Source organism: Melanostigma gelatinosum (assembly GCF_949748355.1).
Source record: "Melanostigma gelatinosum genome assembly, chromosome: 12".
NCBI lineage: Eukaryota > Metazoa > Chordata > Actinopteri > Perciformes > Zoarcidae > Melanostigma > Melanostigma gelatinosum.
In genome coordinates this window covers 15520826-15540520 of record NC_136645.1, presented here as the reverse complement: position 1 = coordinate 15540520, position 19695 = coordinate 15520826, and the positions used below count along the sequence as shown (strand labels likewise).

At 40.6% G+C, this 19695-nt stretch overlaps 1 protein-coding gene across 1 annotated transcript in view; it reads left to right on the top strand.

Annotated features, from left to right (window-relative positions):
- Window positions 1-314: 314 nt before the first annotated feature.
- lmbrd1 (LMBR1 domain containing 1) overlaps window positions 315-19695 on the top strand; it is a 52306-nt gene continuing 32925 nt past the window's right edge. Inside the window, exons 1-4 of the mRNA XM_079280817.1 lie at window positions 315-392; window positions 2594-2770; window positions 3674-3737; window positions 18904-19001. Of these exons, the coding sequence (XP_079136943.1) occupies window positions 327-392; window positions 2594-2770; window positions 3674-3737; window positions 18904-19001 (405 nt within the window). The 5' untranslated portion in view covers window positions 315-326. The remainder of the gene's footprint in view (window positions 393-2593; window positions 2771-3673; window positions 3738-18903; window positions 19002-19695) is intronic.

The window sequence follows — 19695 nt, the reverse complement described above, 5'->3', positions numbered from 1 at the left end:
CCTCACAGATGGTAGGGTCAGGGTGTTCTATGAAACTAAAACTTCGAGGACAGCTGACCCTAACATTTATTTGTCACCAGGCTCACTATCAGGCTGGGCCTATATTGTATTGTTGGAATCTACTGCTCGTGTATGGCCTCCCTGACCCGCCACCAGTGAAGCTTTTACATTCTACAGTTCACTAAACTGCTGTAACAGTGCAGCCCACACACATATAGAGACAACATACACACACGGACACATCAACAGACGTCACGCCTGCTGCTCGCTCTCCGCCGTGGTGACGTCAGCGAGACCACATGGCTTTGTTATTGCAGGAAGTGAAGATGGCGGATCAGCCGCTGCTCGCCGAGTCTGCGCTCGGGTGGTCTATTTTCACCTGTATACTGCTGGTAAGCGACTTTTGAAGTTGTCTAGTCCGTTTCACCAAGTGCGTATTGTTACACGAGTATTTTGAGGTGTTCCAGCAGGTGAGTGGTAAAGGTATTACGTGTATCACCGTCAATACTGGGCTTTCAGCTAACATTAGCCATGACACAGTTGCAGGCTTGTGGCCAGTGTAGTTTATGATACGTTTACATACCAGACTATTAGAAGCAGGGTGGAGTGAAACACCACTAAGGCGAGAATGGGAGGCCGAGTATTTTTACTCTTCTATACAGAAAATGAACATTTCTGTTTAGATGTTTCTCGGTAACAGCGTCCAACTATGCTGTATCGTAGTTAGCTTTCACCCACAAGGTTTTAAAATGCGCTTTAGAAAGGTTACGGTCTGCCGTATAACCACGTGAGTGCCGCTGAAAACAAGAACATTCCACCACAGACGCTGCAAACACGCATACATGTCACCTCTCCGTTCCTGCGAGTCATTATTTTTGACTCACTTAATGACTTCACTGGTAACGTGACTTGTACTGACTGGCGAGAATTTGCTCAGCCAGGTAATCTGCTGCCCGGAAATCTGCTGCCCGGACCGGTTTAGCACTCATTATCTCAGCTGTCACTCAGTCGCGTGGCTAATTCAGAAGCCGAATAGAAGAATGCTATTAAATTGCTCCGCTTCCCAAACCCACCACCCTTCTATTTGAACAAACATTTCAAATGCATCTTATTTAGATGCAAAACCCGCGTCATTACCCGGCAAAACAGGCAGCCAGAGGCTTAAGGTTGCAGGCCTTTAATTGATCCTGTCTGTGAATGGCAGGCCTTGATCTAAAGGGACTAGTTTTAGCAGTGTCCTCACTTCTTACCGCTTGTGTGCCTCGAATACGTCCTTGTCATTTTGGAGACCCTTATTTGCTTCCTTGTCTAATGACTTTCCTGCCAGTTACAATCTCTCGCTCGCTCTCGCTCATGTTAAGCAGCAACACATGCATCAGCAAATTCATGAATTAAGTCAAAGTTGAAAACGAAAAGCTTTATTGCATAATTGTCTATTTTTGCTTCATAAAAAAAGTTAATTTGTGGTATTTCCTGTCAGTGCTTAACAATGTTAGTGAGTCTGCATTCACTCATGTGCTGGGGAGGAAGTATGATGTAATCAGATCACTTGTTCCCTAGCACCGTTTGAGTCATTATTTTTGGCAATCAGCAACTGTTGAATAGACTAGATGCACAGCAACAGCGATCAATTTAAACTGCACAAAGGTAAAATCTTTCGCAGGGTATTATATTTGATTGCATCATGTTTTACAGTTCTTCCAACCCCTGTGTGACTATTTAATAGTTCTCTCAATGTATTTAATTCCTTCAAATTATTTTATTTACCAAATCTTTCTGCGATTATAGACAAATGAAATTGTACCGTTTAAAGTTAAAGAACAGATGGGTTTCTGACCTAATGGGTCAAAGTCAGCAAAAACTGATAAAGTGCACGTACATGTACTGTACACTCTGACTGCTTGTCTCTGATCAGAGGGAATATTACATCAGGTTGTAAATGACAGGATGGATAAGCAGTAAACAGGCTTCCTGTTGTTTTCGTTTTTTGCTTCCTGGTCAGTGGCCTTTCATTGGAAAATAAAAATTAGAAATTGACAAATTGAAGCTCATGTGAAGAAAACCTCACATCCTGGAAACTCAGAAGTATGGAGTGAGTCATAATTAGTCTTTATCAAACTGGGGCCGTGTACAAAAACATAATTTCAAAATTAGAACATTTTTGATGCCAGATTTAGCTGTTATCAATTTCCATCTGAAGTGCCTGGGCAGGTACACACACACACACACACACACACACACACACACACACGGCAATCACCAGACTGCGGCACAGTGTAAGAGCGGGTCATCCTTCAATCAGATGTTCGGCGGTTTGATTCCCCAGCTCCGCTAGTCCATGTCGATATGTCCTTGGGCAAGACACTTAATCCCAAAAACTGCTACCAGCTGAGTATGAGGGGGTAGATAGTCCTGATGGGCAGGAGGCAACATGAATGGTAGCCCCTCCCTTCAGTGGGTGAATGGGTGAACGACATGTAGTGTAAAAGCGCTTTACAAGTCCAAGTCCATTTACCATTGACTTGTACGTGAAGTCACTGGAAGGAGAAAAGTGACTCAAGTAAATAGTCAATTGTTGTTTTTCTCTGTTCAGATCATCCTGGCTTTCTGTTGGGTCTACATTCGGAAATTTCAAAGTCGGCAGGAGAGTGAGGTTGTTTCAACTATCACAGCAATATGTGCACTGGCCATTGCTTTGATAACTTCAGCACTTCTGCCGGTGGATATATTCCTCGTCTCCTTCATGAAGTATCCCAACGGTACCTATAAGGTGAGTATCTGTTATGCTAACAGCGCCAGTAAAAATATATTTGAGGAATAGAGTTGTCCTGAGGCAGCTTTTAACTTCGCCATGTGATTTTCCTAGAATTAGACAACGTGGACGTTGTTTTAGTCCAATCTAAAAGCTGAATGCGTTTTCTGGGCTCATACATTTTCTTTTTTTTTGCAAAGTCATTGCATTTGCTTCTATCTATTTGAAGATTTACCAGTGTGTAATAGCATCTTAATTTGAACAGCAGGTCATTTCCTTGTTTCTGTGGGTTTAGAGCTGCTCTGTTTTTATTTGTACCACTTAGTCATGGCCAAGATAGGCTGCACATGTTAACTCATCCCTTATTCATTAATCAAACATGATATTTTGATGATCTCTTGGTGATTATACTTTGTAATAAAAAAAAAAATACAAATAAGCAAAGAGGCATGAAAGCAAGTGGTGGGTTTTCTGATGAAATTTAGCCAAGTGTGAAGAGAAAATGAAGAATAATAACACTTTTGTGACAGGAAAAGATCATTTGAGCATGTCTCTTTGCAGTGAGAATCATGTTCCTGCAGAAACGGACACATACATTTTATTTTAGGCTGTTACTCTTTAAATAATTACATTGTTTTTAATCTTTTTGCGGCTTCTGGAGAATTCGGTCTGAGAGTAAAATGCAGGAAATGCAAACAATGTTGGACATTTTCCCACACCTGTGCTATGCATGAATAAAACTAGATAAATGCACCGTATCCCCCACTGCGTGTGTTAATTATCACACTATATGTTATACTTGATAATGTTTTTTGTAATGATCTTTAATCTAATTGATGCCTGTTGTTATTTATTTGTATACTTGTGTCATTCCTTTTGCTGTTGAACTTAATTTGAATTCTTCACCATGGACTTTTCCAGGAATGGGCAGCAAACAATGAGACAAGAGGACAGATTGAAGACACTGTGCTGTATGGATATTACAGTAAGTGCATTTTTTTAATACCAGTCTATGTGGGGGCACCTTAAAAAAATTAAATAATACAATAGCTCGAGTATTATTTACTGACGAATTTAGAAGAAATGTATCTGCTTCTCTGAATTAGCTCTTCTGTTTGAATATTTTCTCTGAAATTGGCTGTTTTGCGATGAATGATTATAAGTGTGCTGCGTCATTCTCCTATGATATCAACCTTGGAAACAATACGCAGAAACTCCTTGGGTATTGACGAATATTATTTTTAGTGTATATTCGAGGGCAAACTATAACCTAGACTCAGTGGTGGGCCGTCAGGGCCAGCTAAGCCTTCTCTGCTGGCCTAAACAGAATCACAAAGTTATAGCTATTTTATAATTTTTCACAAATACACTGGTACATGTATTCTTATTTTTTCCCATTAGCTTATTTTCTCATTGCACAGCTCCTGTCTTCTTCTGTTGCTCTGCTTCCAGCACAGCTTGTTTTAAGGAGAGCTTTTTTCCAATCAGATTCAGCCTCTATGTCTCTATGTAAGGAGAGAGTCCCGAGGTCCTCTAGGTAGACTTTGCAGTTTAAGTGAATGGGGACGATATTGTTGATTGTCATAGTCTTCAACCAATCAGATCTTTAGTTTGACATGTTCATGGCTTATTCGTTGACGTGCTGATGCTATCCAGGTAGCCTGCTAAGTACGTGAACATTAACGTGCGCTGTGATTGGTCAGTGGGCGAGCACGTGACTAATGTGAAACTGAAGGAAGCTGGCAGAAGTTAGTTGGAGTAGTAAGAGTTCAAATTGAAAGATATGGAAGAAATAACATTTTTAGGGTTTTGCTTGGTGTAGATTATTTCTTTTTTTACATAGCTTTGTTTTTTAACACTCAATGGTTGACTCAGCCAGGAAAATGATTTGTATGAACGGTGTTCCTGGCTGACAGCATCGCACATTTTATGGCTGGGAATGTGTTTCATTTTATATATATATATATATATATATGAGTTTGGAGCTATGCTATGCTAACCTGAGGACGCCATAACGCAAACGCCAGCCGGCGAACGCAAAACGCCGGCCGGCGAACGCAAAACGCCGGCCGGCGAACGCGCCTCAGCTGTTTTTTGTTATTGTTCCGGGTTCAAAAGGTCACACATCCCGTTGTCTGTAACGTGAGCGCAGTCCACCGAAAACATTATATTTCCCACAATTTAAGCTTCTGCATTTTCAAAATGCACTAGTATTATTCAAACGTATTGTTCGGTTTGTAAGCCTCGTACCAAACGGTTTAATACGAATACGTGTATTATTACACCAATAGAAACAAATAACCGTAGGACAGCACAGAAGGCCCAGGTATAAAATGCATGGCCCACCACTGCCTACACTGAAATAGGTCAGGAATACTACTGGACTGACGTCTGCTCTGTAGAGAAGAGAAGCAAGTAAGCAGCAGTCAATAGTGTTTTTCAAAAAGTGTGCACAGTGTCACAGCAACCACCAGAGGTCCTTGAGCATGCAGTCATAGATGAGCACAAGAGTTATTAGGCTGATGGGTCAGGGGTATGCAAGGTTAGCCATGGACAGATTCACGCACGCGCACACACGACCAAACATAACCTCCTGCAAGTTGAGTTAATAAACTACAATGGGCCGTACCTTTGAAACTAGAAAGCCCTTTTCACCGGGTAATGGAAAACCGAGCAGTTTGTTTTCTATGATCATGCAATGTGTCACAGATATCAAACATTTACTGCATTTCCTGGCAAAATGCCCATTACGAATGGGTGGAATGTGTCAAATAGCAGTCAACTAAAGCTCAATAATAAATTCCATTTCCTGTTGCATATTAAGTATGCTGAAAGTGTTTTCATTGGAGGTGACAGTAGATGGAGCGCACATACAGTATTCCCATCTCTACTACCGGGGAACACGAGGTGAATGGTTTTCATGACCTTCATATGAAGACATTTTAGAATCATTGATACTTTGGCCACTGTGTCTTAATGATGGCCAATATCGTGGTCACTCGCATCATTACACCGTTTGCAGTTTATGTTTTGCATTTCTTGTTCACAGCCAAAGTCTCCCTCCTACTTTTTCTCTTCTATAACCTGTAGTAAGACAACAACTCCTTTTTAAAGGCCCCCCCCCCCCCCCCCCCCACACACACACACACACCCATGGGCTATCCACACGGGTGTTTTTTATTGATTTATAGTGATTGACATTTGTCTGGTGCTGCTCCTGGTTTCACATTACACCTTTTATCATTTTTATTGCTTCATGAAATGTGGCCGCCTCATGTAATTGAAAGCATAGCTCAGCCCAACTTCAGCCTGAGCAGAAGTCCAATTAACCAGAATAAGTGAAAACACCTGTTAACGGACCCTTCTCAGAGCAGACATGTTGACTTGTTGTAGCAGCAAAAGTGGAATTGATAACTGTAAAAGACGACTGCATTAGATTCATGTCAGGTACTTCCGGTGTCGAGTACTTCTAGCAATGTGTACGCTCACCAGCTCACCGTCGGGGCTTACTAGGCCATCGTTAAAGAAATGAGTTTCTGCTGCAGTTTGAATGGATAGAAGTTAACCTTTTGATAGCGCCTTCTACAGGCAAGTAAGGAAATAGCTGCTGCAATGTTGACACTTGCGCCACCTACAGGTATTGAGTGTGACTGCTCCTTTTCGGTAGTTTTAACAGTTTACTATTTTATTACACTCAACAAGCCATACCTGTTTAAATATGGGTTAGGTAAAAAAGAAAATTAGAGATGCACCGATCCAACTTAAGTCCTGATACTGATACCTTGGCTTTGGGTATCGGTTGAGTTCCAATCCGATATCGGTGTTTGATTACTAAGCTGTATGCGGAAGAGACTGGGACCATTCTTTTGTGTGTAAGGCAACATCGGGCTTGAACTACACTTTGCTTTCCTAACTTTGTAAAACAAAATATATCAAATAAATGCAGAGATATTAGGGGTGTAACGGTTCACAAAATTCACGGTTCGGTACGGTACAGTGGAGCCACGGTTCGGTATGTTTCGGTACAGTAGAAAACTATAAATGCCAGAGAAATGTAAGTTGTAATGAATAAATGTATTTTAAAATCAAGTACATCATAAAGTTATTCTTTGACTTCGAACAATGATGGAACTATACCTGAGTGACCCATCTTCTGGGGTGTCTTCTTAGCAACACATAAGCATAAAAAACTAAAACTGCTCCTTAATGGTATGTAGTATTGTTACTTACATCGTCTCCATCATTTTAGTATGAACAATGATGGAACTAAACCTGAGTGAACGTGGCTCTTCATCAATAAAGGTTTGAACGTGGCTCTTCATCAAAGGTTTAAAAAAAAAAAGGTTTGTTTACAACCGTTGCGATCATTTCAAGGCTCGTGTTCCTCGCCCTATTCAACTTGGCGAAACAAAACGATAACAAACAAACAGTGCACAGAACCAAGTAATCTCGATTTCTATTTTTATTTTAATTTTATTTTTCTACAGAAGTCTAGCCACAGTGTTGCTTTCCAAAAACAACTCTTTACTGGCACAGGCAATTTGTTTTTGGCTTGAGGCAAACTGTGTCGTATCATTTTGTAGGTTTGTCAAGCGTTCAGTCAGGCATCTTTGGATCGTCCTGCACGACTCTCTAGCTACGAGCAGGTCCCGTCCCCATGGATCACTCCATAATTCCAGTATTTGAGTGTGGTTGCAAATCATGGGGACAGTATCTCGGCCGTTTGGCTGATGAATTCCTAACCGAGAGCTAATAGTTCTACCGGAATTTCTTTACGATTGTCATATTAAAGGAAAGCATGAGTTTGTTGTCTTTGTCGGTGGCAAATTCAGTCATACCAAAGACACTAAATCACACGTTTTCTAACAGATGCTGCCTTAAAGTGCCTGTCAGCAACACTGTTATGTACCGTCTGTTCAGAAATGCCAAATGCAAGGAAGACAAGCTGTCTCCCTGCCCAGACAGCCCAATCAAAGAAACCACTTCTCATTGTATAATGACATCAGAAAATTGGCTTTCACAGACCATGAACACGTCATCTGAATCCAGCATTCACAAATATGATTTCCTACTCAAGATCAATTCTCTGTGTGACCATCCATGGTTTGGATTCGACGTCCCCTTTTAACAGAAACTTCTATAGAGACTTCCTAAATTAATAATCCTGTTGGCTTAGTCTGGGATGCGGGGCTGTTTCCCGCCAGTAGTTTAATTCATTTAATGGCCAAATTGCCTGGAAACCATGTTCGTGGTGCAACAGTCCAAGCTCAAGCAATGTGTCACACATGAACGGAAGAAGGTTACTTCGTTGGTTTAGTAAAGTAGAACATTTGAGGGTGACTCTTAAATCACAATCTCTAGCATTGTTTATAGAGTGGTTGCTGAAGTTGCTGTGCGTCATGCCAAGTCCTTATTCCACATACATGCTTTGATTCTATATAGTGTGTTAAGTAGGCTTCATATTACGCACATAGTTTGTCATACCATTATATACATTTTCTTATCCAGTTTCAAAAAAATCTTCCAAGAGGAGGATCTAGCAGAGGGATAAGAGAGAGGCTTGAAAGAGTTAGCTACCTGCCTCTAGCATGTATCTGTGTGATCACAGCTCTGGGAGTGTGTGCTGCAGAATCTTCCGCCTGCCAATTTGTTGCGGTCCTGCAACCTTTGGCTGTCGATAAGGAGGGTTGAGTGCTTGCAAAACGGCCTAAAATACAAAAAATCCGATATTGTGCTTAGTTCCTCAAAGCATATATTGGGAATACAGTTATAGCTTAGGGATGCCAACTATATATTATAATATCACATATTGAGTGAAATTGTTACAGATTTAAATACATACTCTACATACTAAGTAAAATGGTGCACATTCATGATGCATGTGATGTTTGTGAAGATGACATTTTGAGAGGCCTGTACGTCTTTGCTGAAGAATATATTCTTCCTTTCGTTCTCTTTAAGTATCCTGTTGTTCATGAAGAACCAGGGACTCGCTCCTCTCTGAGGGGCATTGCTTTTTTATTTGCCAGTAGGTGGAGACCAAGCTCCACGTGTGTCTCCTTCCAAGTCTAACCTTTAAAGTTGGATTTTCTTTAAGGCCACATTTGACAGTGCTGTCACTGAGTAACTGCAGGTTTGACATAGAGATCTCCTATTTCCTCCACTTAGACACGCTTTCCTTAAAGGTGACTGACTTGCATTCAGTGTTGATCACAGTTAATAAGTACAGTGATTTTAAGATTTCTCTGCATTATTTAGTTTGTTTGTGGAACCATTTGATGGCCTTACATAGCTGTCATTTGTACATTTTACCATTTACCATGATAGTGGAGATAATGATAATATGGCACAATTCCATTTTAATTTGAATGGATTGTTACTTTTGTACCAGATTTGTATTCATATTTAGAATCCACACAATTATACTGAATGTGTGGGAGTGGATGATATTGTGGTATATTTAGGTTATTTTGCACCCTTTTGTTCATTATTAAACTGCATGTGTGTTTAATTTTAAAATCTCACAGTTGCTCAGACACTTTTCTTGTGAAGGCTACGCTACATGTTGCCAGTAACATCAGAAGTAGGTCAAGTAAATACATTTCAGCTGTGTTACATCTCACACAGATACAGGCATGCATGTGTGAGCGCATGGGGATAGTAAGTTGCATCAGAATGCATTTTGAGAGTACCTGTGATGAAGAGATAACGGCTGTATCACAACGCAACTGCAATGCCAAGCTACAGGAAGTGAAAATGTGTAAGTGAAATGTTACTTTGTGACTAGAGAATAAACCCGGCGGTTGTTGATCCATTTTACGCAGTGTAGTATCAGATACACTCTACCTTCGACTTCACAGAGGATGTACATGTTTGTAACTGAAACACCCACTTCCTTTTAAAGCCCAAATAGCTTTTTGTGATCTTTGATGAACCCTAAGTTTGAAAGCCCAGCCTTTCAATTCCAGCCTCTATCCATTTATACATTTCCTTGAACTGCTTAGTACTTCAAAGCAGTGATGCATAAGGCCCTTAAGCAACAGGGCAAAAATACCCCTTGGACCTTTAAATAAGTCATTGGCTCTCTCTCTCTCTGCCTTTTTAATGCCATTTGTAGGGGAGAAGTTAGAGAGGATGCAATCCTCTTGTAAATATTCCGCAAGTACTTTGTTTTTCTCTGCGATTCTTGTCCACCCAGCCTACATGCGCTGACTGAATCTTGGAGGAGAGTGGTAGTCTGGTGCTTCTTGTAAGAGCATTCTGAAGACGTTCTGAAGTCTGAAGTCCATTCTGAAGTCCAGTGTGCATCAGAAACAAAAAACACTTTTCTTGCCACTATGTGCAAAAAACCACAACACGGATAGCTCTTCACTTCACTTCACTTCAAAGACGTCGTCTGGGAAGTGCTCTGTCAGCACTTTAGCCGTAGTTTGTTCCATTAGCGCTGTTAGCACAGTTAGCTGTGAGCCGCCGTCTCAGCCGTTGCCATGTTGAGAGGCAATATACATCTCGTATATAGAACCTTTTAAACATGTCTTTGTCAGTTCTGTAAGGTAATTACTTGTTAGTCATCGGCTTACAAATACGGTAACACCAATATATCCGTAGTAAGCTAATATTGGCCGATAATGTTTGCCGTTGTGATGTACTGGTCAGGCTCTAATGTTCAATATTACACCAGTGTGTCTGCCCACTTTGTCATTGTTGCTTTAATCCAGCCAATTAATTTAATACTTTCGTGCTAAAGCATTATCAAGCCTTCACCAAAGCTTTGTTGAGTGAGTGAACACTTCTCTAACTGTGAGAGTGAATCTGTTTTAACCAAGTAACTCATTGATGGACGTTTCTGGCAACTGATCTTTGAAAGGAAACTCCAATGAAGACGAGATCAATCTCTCAGGCTCTGAAGTTAATATCATTAAAAGCAGCCCTGGTACCATTCATCATTAACGTCCCCAGTTCTGCACAAGGACCCAATAAGAAGACAAGGTTGAAGAAAACTCAGTCTGAATTCAGCCAGTTTTCTTTTCTTATATGTATTCATTTTAACATTTCACATGTTTTTACTACTCATCAACATGTTAAACGCATGGATTTGATGCGACAAAATACAGTTAAAAACACATTTGCACAAAGAAAGCTTTAACCACATTAAACTTAACCACATTAAACTTAGCTTTATTAAATGTCAGGTCTCTGTCAGGAAAAACATTTTTAATCAATGATTTTATTGTTCGGCACAAACTGGACATTTTGTTTTTAACTGAAACTTGGTTAAATCAAGACCTCCCAACTTCAGTTTCATGAGTGAAACAAGAGCGCATAAGAAAGGAGGTGGAGTTGCAATTTTATTTAATGATTCTCTTCAATGCAAGCAGATGCCCTTTGGTCATTTTAGTTATTTTGAATATGTGGCTCTGAATTCCACTCAAGCTTTATTCCTAAACATTTACAGACCGCCTAAATACTGTGCAACCTTCTTTGATGAGTTTACTGAACTGCTGTCTGTAATCTGTATTGATTTTGACTGTGTTGTTATTGTTGGTGACTTTAATATCCATGTTGATAAGCTCCAGGACAGAGAGTCTATAGAACTATGTGGTGTCCTTGATAACTATGATCTGACTCAGCATGTGACAGGACCCACCCACAACAGGGGGTACACTCTGGATCTAATCATCACCAAAGGTGTAAACATTTCCAAGGTTGCTGTGACTGATGTTGCACTCTCTGATCATTTCTGTGTTTTCTTTGAGAGTGCAATCTCCTTGCACACAAATGTCCAAACCAAGGTTGTGACAAAGCGTTACATCTCTGAAAACACCAGTGAACTATTTATTCAGAAGTTCTCCTCCACACCAGCCCTCTCTTGCCTCTCAGTCAATGAGCTTGTAGATGGCTTCAATTTTAAAGTTAAAAATATTATTGATGCCATTGCACCCACTAAAGTGAAGGTTGTCTCGGGTAAGCAAAGATCTCCTTGGAGAAATGCTACGCTGGTCAGAATAGAGAAACGAGAGTGTCGGAAAGCTGAGCGCAGGTGGCGAAAAACTAATCTCCAGGTTCACTGTGACATCTATAAAGAGAGACTTCGCAATTATAATTTGGAACTTAGAAATGCAAGGCAGTCATTCTTCTCTGACATCATAACCAAAAACAAGAACAACACACGCGCCTTATTTGCTACCGTCGACAGGCTAACAAACCCTCCAGTGTCGGTAGCTGCTGAACTCCAATCCACCTGGGCATGCAATCAATTTGCCACCTTTTTTACTGAAAAAATTCAGAAAATTAGACAAGCAGTCAGTGCCTCCACATCAACCACAGGATATGTGTTGTCCCGATCTGACATCCATTCAAGTATCATGACACAATTTCATTCAATCAACCGTAGAAGCCTATAGAAGACATCATACAACATCTGAAGTCATCCTCCTGCTGCTTGGATATTCTACCAACACACTTTTTCAAAAATATTTCAAACTGCATGAGCACTGATCTTTTACAAATTGTAAACGCATCCCTTCTCTCAGGTATCTTCCCACAAGCCCTAAAAACTGCAGTTATTAAACCACTCTTAAAGAAAGCTAGTTTAGACTGCAACGATGAAAAATTATAGGCCAATATCAAACCTCCCATTTTTAAGTAAAATAATTGAAAAAGCGGTTTTCCAACAGCTGACCAACTTCTTGGCCGTAAATAACTGCTTTGATGTTTTCCAGTCAGGCTTTCAACAGCACCACAGCACTGAAACTGCTCTTGTTAAGGTCTTCAACGACATCCACTTGAACATAGACAATGGCAGAAGTTCAGTCTTAGTGTTACTGGATCTCAGTGCTGCATTCGACACGGTCGACCATGCCATATTCCTAGAAAGACTAAAAATCTGGGTGGGACTCTCTGGCACAGCACTTAACTGGTTTGAATCCTACTTGAAGGGCCGAGAATACTTTGTCTGTAGCTGATTACACATCAGAGCTGACTAAAATGACATGTGGTGTTCCCCAAGGCTCAATACTGGGGCCTCCTCTGTTCAACATCTACATGCTTCCACTAGCTCAGATTATGGAAAACAACAAAGTGTGTTATCATAATTATGCAGACGACACACAAATCGACATAACTATGTCACCAGGGGACTATAATCCCATACAAGGGCTGGGTAACTGCATTGAACAAATAAACAACTGGATGTGCCAGAATTTTCTTCAATTAAACAGAGATAAAACAGAAGTAATTGTTTTTGGTACCAAGGACGAACAATTGAAAATCACCGCTCAGCTTCAGTCACTGATGTTAAAACCCACAAACCAAGCCAGAAATCTAGGTGTAGTTATGGATTCAGACCTCAACCTGAACAGCCATATCAAGACAATTACAAAATCAGCCTACTATCACCTGAAGAATATATCAAGGATTAGAGGACTTATGTCTCAACAGGATTTGGAAAAACTTGGAACAAAGTTCCAGAAAGCTGCAGGTCTGCTGAGACCCTCAGCTCATTTAAATCAAGATTGAAGACCTTTCTGTTTGCTGCTGCCTTTAATTGAACCACATTCAATTAATATATTAATCAATTTCCTGCATTTCCGCATTTTACTACTGCATTTTATTTCTTACACTGTTTTTTAATTGTTTTTGAAATCTCCTTTTCTTTTGCCTTGTGTTTTGATGCTTTTAATGGTTTTATGTGAAGCACTTTGAATTACCTTGTTGTTGAAATGTGCTATACAAATAAACTTGCCTTGCCTTGATAAGGTGGCGCATTAAGATGTTGTTCCCATGAAGAAGTTCTTCTGTATCGGCTCACTCTTCATGTCCTTCAAGGCTCGTCTTTGAAATCGATGGCCCCCACTTCCTGTAACAATGCACGAGGAGCCCTGTGGAGTCCATTTGTCCTATAGTGGGTATACGGGGTCCTCTTGTCAACCAAACAAAATATGCCGTTGAGCTGTGAAGTGAAACAAAATCATAGGATATGACAACAGGATGTTTCATTTCGTGACAGTCCATTGTCACAAGCAGATGGCAACTAACTAGAGTAACATGCGGCGCTAGAGATGAGCTCTAGGTTTCCACATAGAAGTCTGGAGTTAGGTTCACCAGTTGCTGCCATCTTACAAGTAATGTTTGGAGTCAATAAATGTTAAAAAAATGTTTTTCAAGAGTCTGTTGGCCAGATAACGCAAGCTTCCTTTATTCTTCTTTGGCTAGTGCAGAGATGTCTCAACATACACTCACCAGCCACTTTATTAGGTACACCTTGCTAGTACCAGGTTGGACCCCCTTTTGCCTTCAGAACTGCCTTAATTCTTCGTAGCATAGATTCAACAAGGTGTTGGAAACATTCCTCACAGATTTTAGTCCATATTGACATGACAGCATCACGCAGTTGCTGCAGATTTGTCGGCTGCACATCCATGAATGCGAATCTCCCGTTCCACCACATCCCAAAGGTGCTCCGTTGGATTGAGATGTGGTGACAGTGAACTCATTGTCATGTTCAAGAAAGCAGTTTGAGATGATTTGAGCTTTGTGACATGCTGCATTATCCTGCTGGAAGTAGCCATCAGAAGATGGGTACACTGGTCATAAAGGGATGGACATGGTCAGCAACAATACTGACCGTGGCGTTTAAACGATGCTCAATTGGTACTAAGGGGCCCAAAGTGTGCCAAGAAAATATCCCCCACCCCATTGCAGCACCACCACCAGCCTGAACCGTTGATACAAGGCAGGATGGATCCATGCTTTCATGTTATTGACGCCAAATTCTGACCCGACCATCTGCCCATTCTCCTCTGACATCAACAAGGCATTGTCGTCCACACAACTGCCGCTCACTGGATATTTTCTCTTTTTCGGACCATTCTCTGTAAACCCTGGAGATGGTTGTGCGTGAAAATCCCAGTAGATCAGCAGTTTTTGAAATACTCAGACCAGCCCGTGTGGCACCAACAACCATGCCACGTTCAAAGTCACTTAAATCCCCTTTCTTCCCCATTCTGGTGCTCGCTTTGAACTTCAGCAAGTCGTCTTCACCACGTCTAGATGCCTAAATGCATTGAGTTGCTGCCATGTGATTGGCTGATTCGCGATTTGTGTTAACAAGCAATTGAACAGGTGTGCCCAATAAAGTGGCCGGTGAGTATATGTGTTCTTACTGTTATACATGACTTTGCCATGACGTAGGTTAAATAGTAGAAAAAACAATTAGAAATAGGATTGACCATGATTGTTTTTGCTCTCTGTCAAGTACTTTGAGTTCGATATTAAAATACTAATTTATCCCACATTTGCATACTCATACATATGCATGTTGATCTGGCCCTGCTCTTTCTTGGTTGTATACAGATTGTAAGCGTAGTTAAAAGCAGCAATTACACAGCGCGTGCCACGCAACTGTAAAGTCCCTGGTTCCATTCCAGCCGTGGGACTTTTCTCCAGTCTGCCTCTACACTGTGCTCTGCCCAACGAAAGCAAAATAAAGCCCAAAACAAACTGCATTAGGTGGCTTTAAGAACGACTCCAACACATACTCGCAGCAAATGAGCCTTGATAATCCATCATCGTATCAAGTTCCTTTGTCTTGAATGTTAGCAAACGTGTGTTTACTCACTCATCCAACAAAAGCGGAGCAACACGGCCATCACATTTGAGTTCCTTCATATTTTAATACATAATATTCACTCGTGTTTTATCCCATGTTCGCCCCCCAGAACAAATTATAGCCTTCCCTGATTTTGACTGAAAATGAGAGTGCTAGCTCAGAGTGTCATAGCTTTCAGCAAGTGTCTGTACAGACATATATTTTCATCAGTCTCTGGAGTCCTTTTGTTAGAGTCTGTATTTCTGTGCGAAATCTCCCCTGGCATTTAATCCCCCCCCCCCAAAAAAGAATGTAATAGATTCTGCCAGGGACAGGAGTCCAGGTGCTAATGTCTCTGTGGAGAGCCACAGTAAGGCGAGGACACTGCTCTAATGCTTCTCATTAGGAGTGAAACTACTGCTCTGCTTGAGAGTTTGTAATAGTTCTAATTGTTGTAAACTGCCACAAATGATTATTAAAATATAATGAGCTATTGACCACTGCCTGTGTGGATGTCCTCGCATTATTTCCCCAGCTGGCACTCCATCGGTAGATGGAACGCTTTTATGGCCACCTCTCCCAAAACCTTTCAAAATATGTTTTCCTTCATTTGTTTTTTGCTTCCCCTTACGAGTAAATTGGAGTCCGTGCTATATTTGAACACGAGCTGTATAAAGTGGAGGGAGGACAATCAATTATTTATCCTGTGCTCTCTGTCAGGGGGATAAATGTGCTAAACTTCTATCCCTGGTCAGGCCTTCTTCCCAGTACAAGATCTGCTCCGAGAGTAATGGATGATGCGTGGTAAAGCAATATGACCTATTCTCTCAGTATGTTAATATTCATGGTGTTATGATTAATATCACCCAATGCTTTAACCCACGAGTGCATTTCCAGCGGCGGCATACTGTGCATGGCTTGCATTTTATTGGCTCCTGGCGTCATCCTAAGCTCTGCGTTCCCGGCTGTCAATGAGTGTAAATGGATACGTTAGTGGAGCAATGAGCATGTGCTTATTGAAAGTAATGCCTTGTCACAATCACAGCTGGCAAAAAGCAAGCCGCTATTCCGATGACATTTGTCTGCAGGAGAGAGAGCATTTTGGGAAATATAGTCCAACTCACGGGGGCATTCTTGACTGATATGGAGCATTGTTTGTACATTGCAGTTGAAGTGTGGTAAATGTAATTGATTAAATGTTCATCAAGACCAATATTCAGTTTACAATTGTTGTGTAGTTTGTCATGCTCTAATGGCACGTATTCAGTTGTTGTGTCTTCTGCGTAGTCCGGAATCTCTTTATACAATAACGGTTCTGTGTTTCGATTGTGTTTAATTCAGCTAACTTTAAGGCCAAATGTATAAATTACAAAGCACCACCGTCATACCAAACCTGTATTCAACATGTCTGAAAAACATGTGATGAGCTGTTTTTCTCCGTGCACGTTTTTTTAAATTTGGCATCCTATTGTGACGTGCACTGATGATTCACATTATCACCTCGAGGAGGCGTTGGGCTGTGCCGACCATGTTGTGGAGCACATCTCTGTGACATGCTTCTCTTTGGGTTATTTTGGGGTCGTCTGGGCCGTCTTCACCAACATCCATTTGCTACAGAAAGAGGAGCTCCCCAGCCTGAAATGGCATATCTCTATTTAAGTGTTTTGCCTCACCTCCGCTCTATGAATTTCTAATGCATTTTGGATTCTCCAAAAATAAAAAAAAGCATCTTGTACAGAAGGAAGCAAACAAACAAACAAAGGCTTGAATGAGAGAAAAGTGAGCTCTTTCACTACAGACGGGTGTATTGCGTCCACCGTGTCTAGCGGTACACATTGAAGTGGGACTGATGAGTACCGGCTTTGTGAGTGGTGCCCAAAGCAATATTAAACGGTGATGCTGAGTGAAGGATAATGTGTTGAAATACAAATGCCTATTTGAATCAGCTGCTCAGTGCTCCTGATTACAATCAGAAAAGAAGCGGCAACATTTTTAATTTTCTGAAAACACTCCCAGTAGTATTATTAACCAGCTTTTACAGATGGCACATAAACCAGAAAACACTGCTGTTAATGAAGTGGCTTGCAATTGTGGTCCACCTTTTGTCCCAAGATGAATTATTCAACCTGGGACGTCTTGTCAAACATTATCAGACACCATTTTTAAACGTTGATAGCTGGTCAACATAAACATCTGCCTTGTTTAGCTACTGTTAAACAAGCAGCAAAAAAGCCTATAAAGCACCATTAATAATGCTGGTGGGCTGAATAAACGTATACACAAATGGATGGATGTCACTAAAAATAGGCAGGAGGATAAGTATCATATTTAATAATTTTCACTTTGATATGAAAATATTCAGCATTACCACCTCAATCAAATAGGGAGCTGATTTTATTTATTTTATTTCACAACAACTCATAGAGCTATTTAATGCTTTGCTTAACAAACTAACTCAGTCACCTTTAAATTCCTACATGAAGCTCTGTAAGGTGATGGACCACCATCAAAAACCCAGCTTTGTTCCAAACACGTCATTTCTAAAGATTTATAAAGTACACGTCTTCTATGGTAAACTAGCTCTGATGGAAGCTTGCCCCGAGCTTCCTCGGGGATCAATTCTTTGGGGTTGGAGGTTGGGAAGAAGCCATTAGCTCCCCAGATTTACGCCCCTGGCCTGTTTTGCCCCCGGTCCCTCGCAAAACTTTTACAGGTTTGTCGTGAGATCAAAATGAAGGCAGCGTTCCATGATGGGTTTGGCCCGAGCACGGCACTGGAAATAAGGGGTATACAGTGGGGGAGGGGCCATTGGCCCTTGCTTCTGGTGGTTTATATTAGTTGTTGTGATTTGTCAACACCTTTCTTTTTTTCACTTTAACCACCACCTGGGTTTCTACTTTTATTTTCAGCTATGAGAATTGCAGAAGCACCATATCTGTTGTTTTCCTTATTAAGTAGCAGTATATGTCTGCGTAAAAGTGCAGTTTTGATCATTATGAAGGTATATGATTGTTGTATTTTTACTTATATTGTTAATTCATTCATATTACACACATATCCAACTGCCCAAAGCGTCAACTGACACAAACTGACAACTTCGGATAATGCCCATTAGTCACCCATGTGACATCGGACAGTGTCATCTAAAACAAACAACCGTTGGTGCTCTGCAGTGTTTTGGCCTGAGAGTTATATTATCTACAATAAATATCCAGAACAGATGGGAGTAATATATGGTAGTTTGAAGGGAGAGAGACAATGACTAATGTGATGTGCACCATTACAAACATTTATTTATGGATGACTGAATGTAAGTTTCTTATTGTTTCACTGTGGTATCAATGTTTCTGGAACAATTAATAAGTGATTCCTGGCCTAGATTTATCTCTTTTTTTCAAGGAACGGGGACCTATTGTTCCTTGGCTTTCTACTCTCACTGCTAAATTATGTTTTTAAATGTTCACAACTGCTATTAGAATAAATAAATTAAATGATTTATCTGACTGAAAGAGGGAATTAAAGCATATTCTTTGATTTGATTTCTTCGTTTGTGTCCATACAGCACTTTACTCCATCATCCTGTTCTGTGTGTTCCTGTGGATCCCCTTTGTTTATTTCTACTATGAGGAGAGGGATGACGACAACGTGAACAGATGCTCGGTAAGAATGCACCCTTCTTTGTCTACACATGCAGTTCTGAAGAATTCAAATTTCATCCAGATGATTCATGTGCGGCGACCAATTTGTGAATGCAAAATGTCTCGAGGTGAGGTCGTTTCAGTTGAACGTCCCAGCCAGCTTAAGGCAACACGAACACGTGATTGCACCCAGTTTAACATTCTACATGACGGACAATGAAAGCAAATGTCCATCCTTCCAGTTTTTATATACCAGAATATTTAAACACGCCATGAACCTTCACAATACACTTGTGTCAAATCAGATTTTATCAGCACGGTGCATGAGAGATTATGTTTCTTCAGTGATGTTGTAATACCTGATGTTTGTATTTGGTGCCCAGCTACTGAAGAAAACAAATTATTTGTACAGATGAAATGACGAACATGAATGTAAAATCTGTCTGTCGAGTAAATTGTAATGTTCTTGAATGTTCAGAAGGGAAATAAAAACTTTTAATAAGTTATTTTTAATGATAGTACCTGACTGATTTGTCGAGCCCTATTATTACCTTAGTTAAATTTTTCTTATGCAAATATGAATTTGGAGTTCGAAGTCAAAATCAACGTACAATATTTAACCGGTAGTGAAAGATACTATGTTGATTTTTGACCACTTGCGGTGCTGCAGAATAAGTTTTGTATTCTTGTGTTTGCTGGTTGAATGAGGACATTTA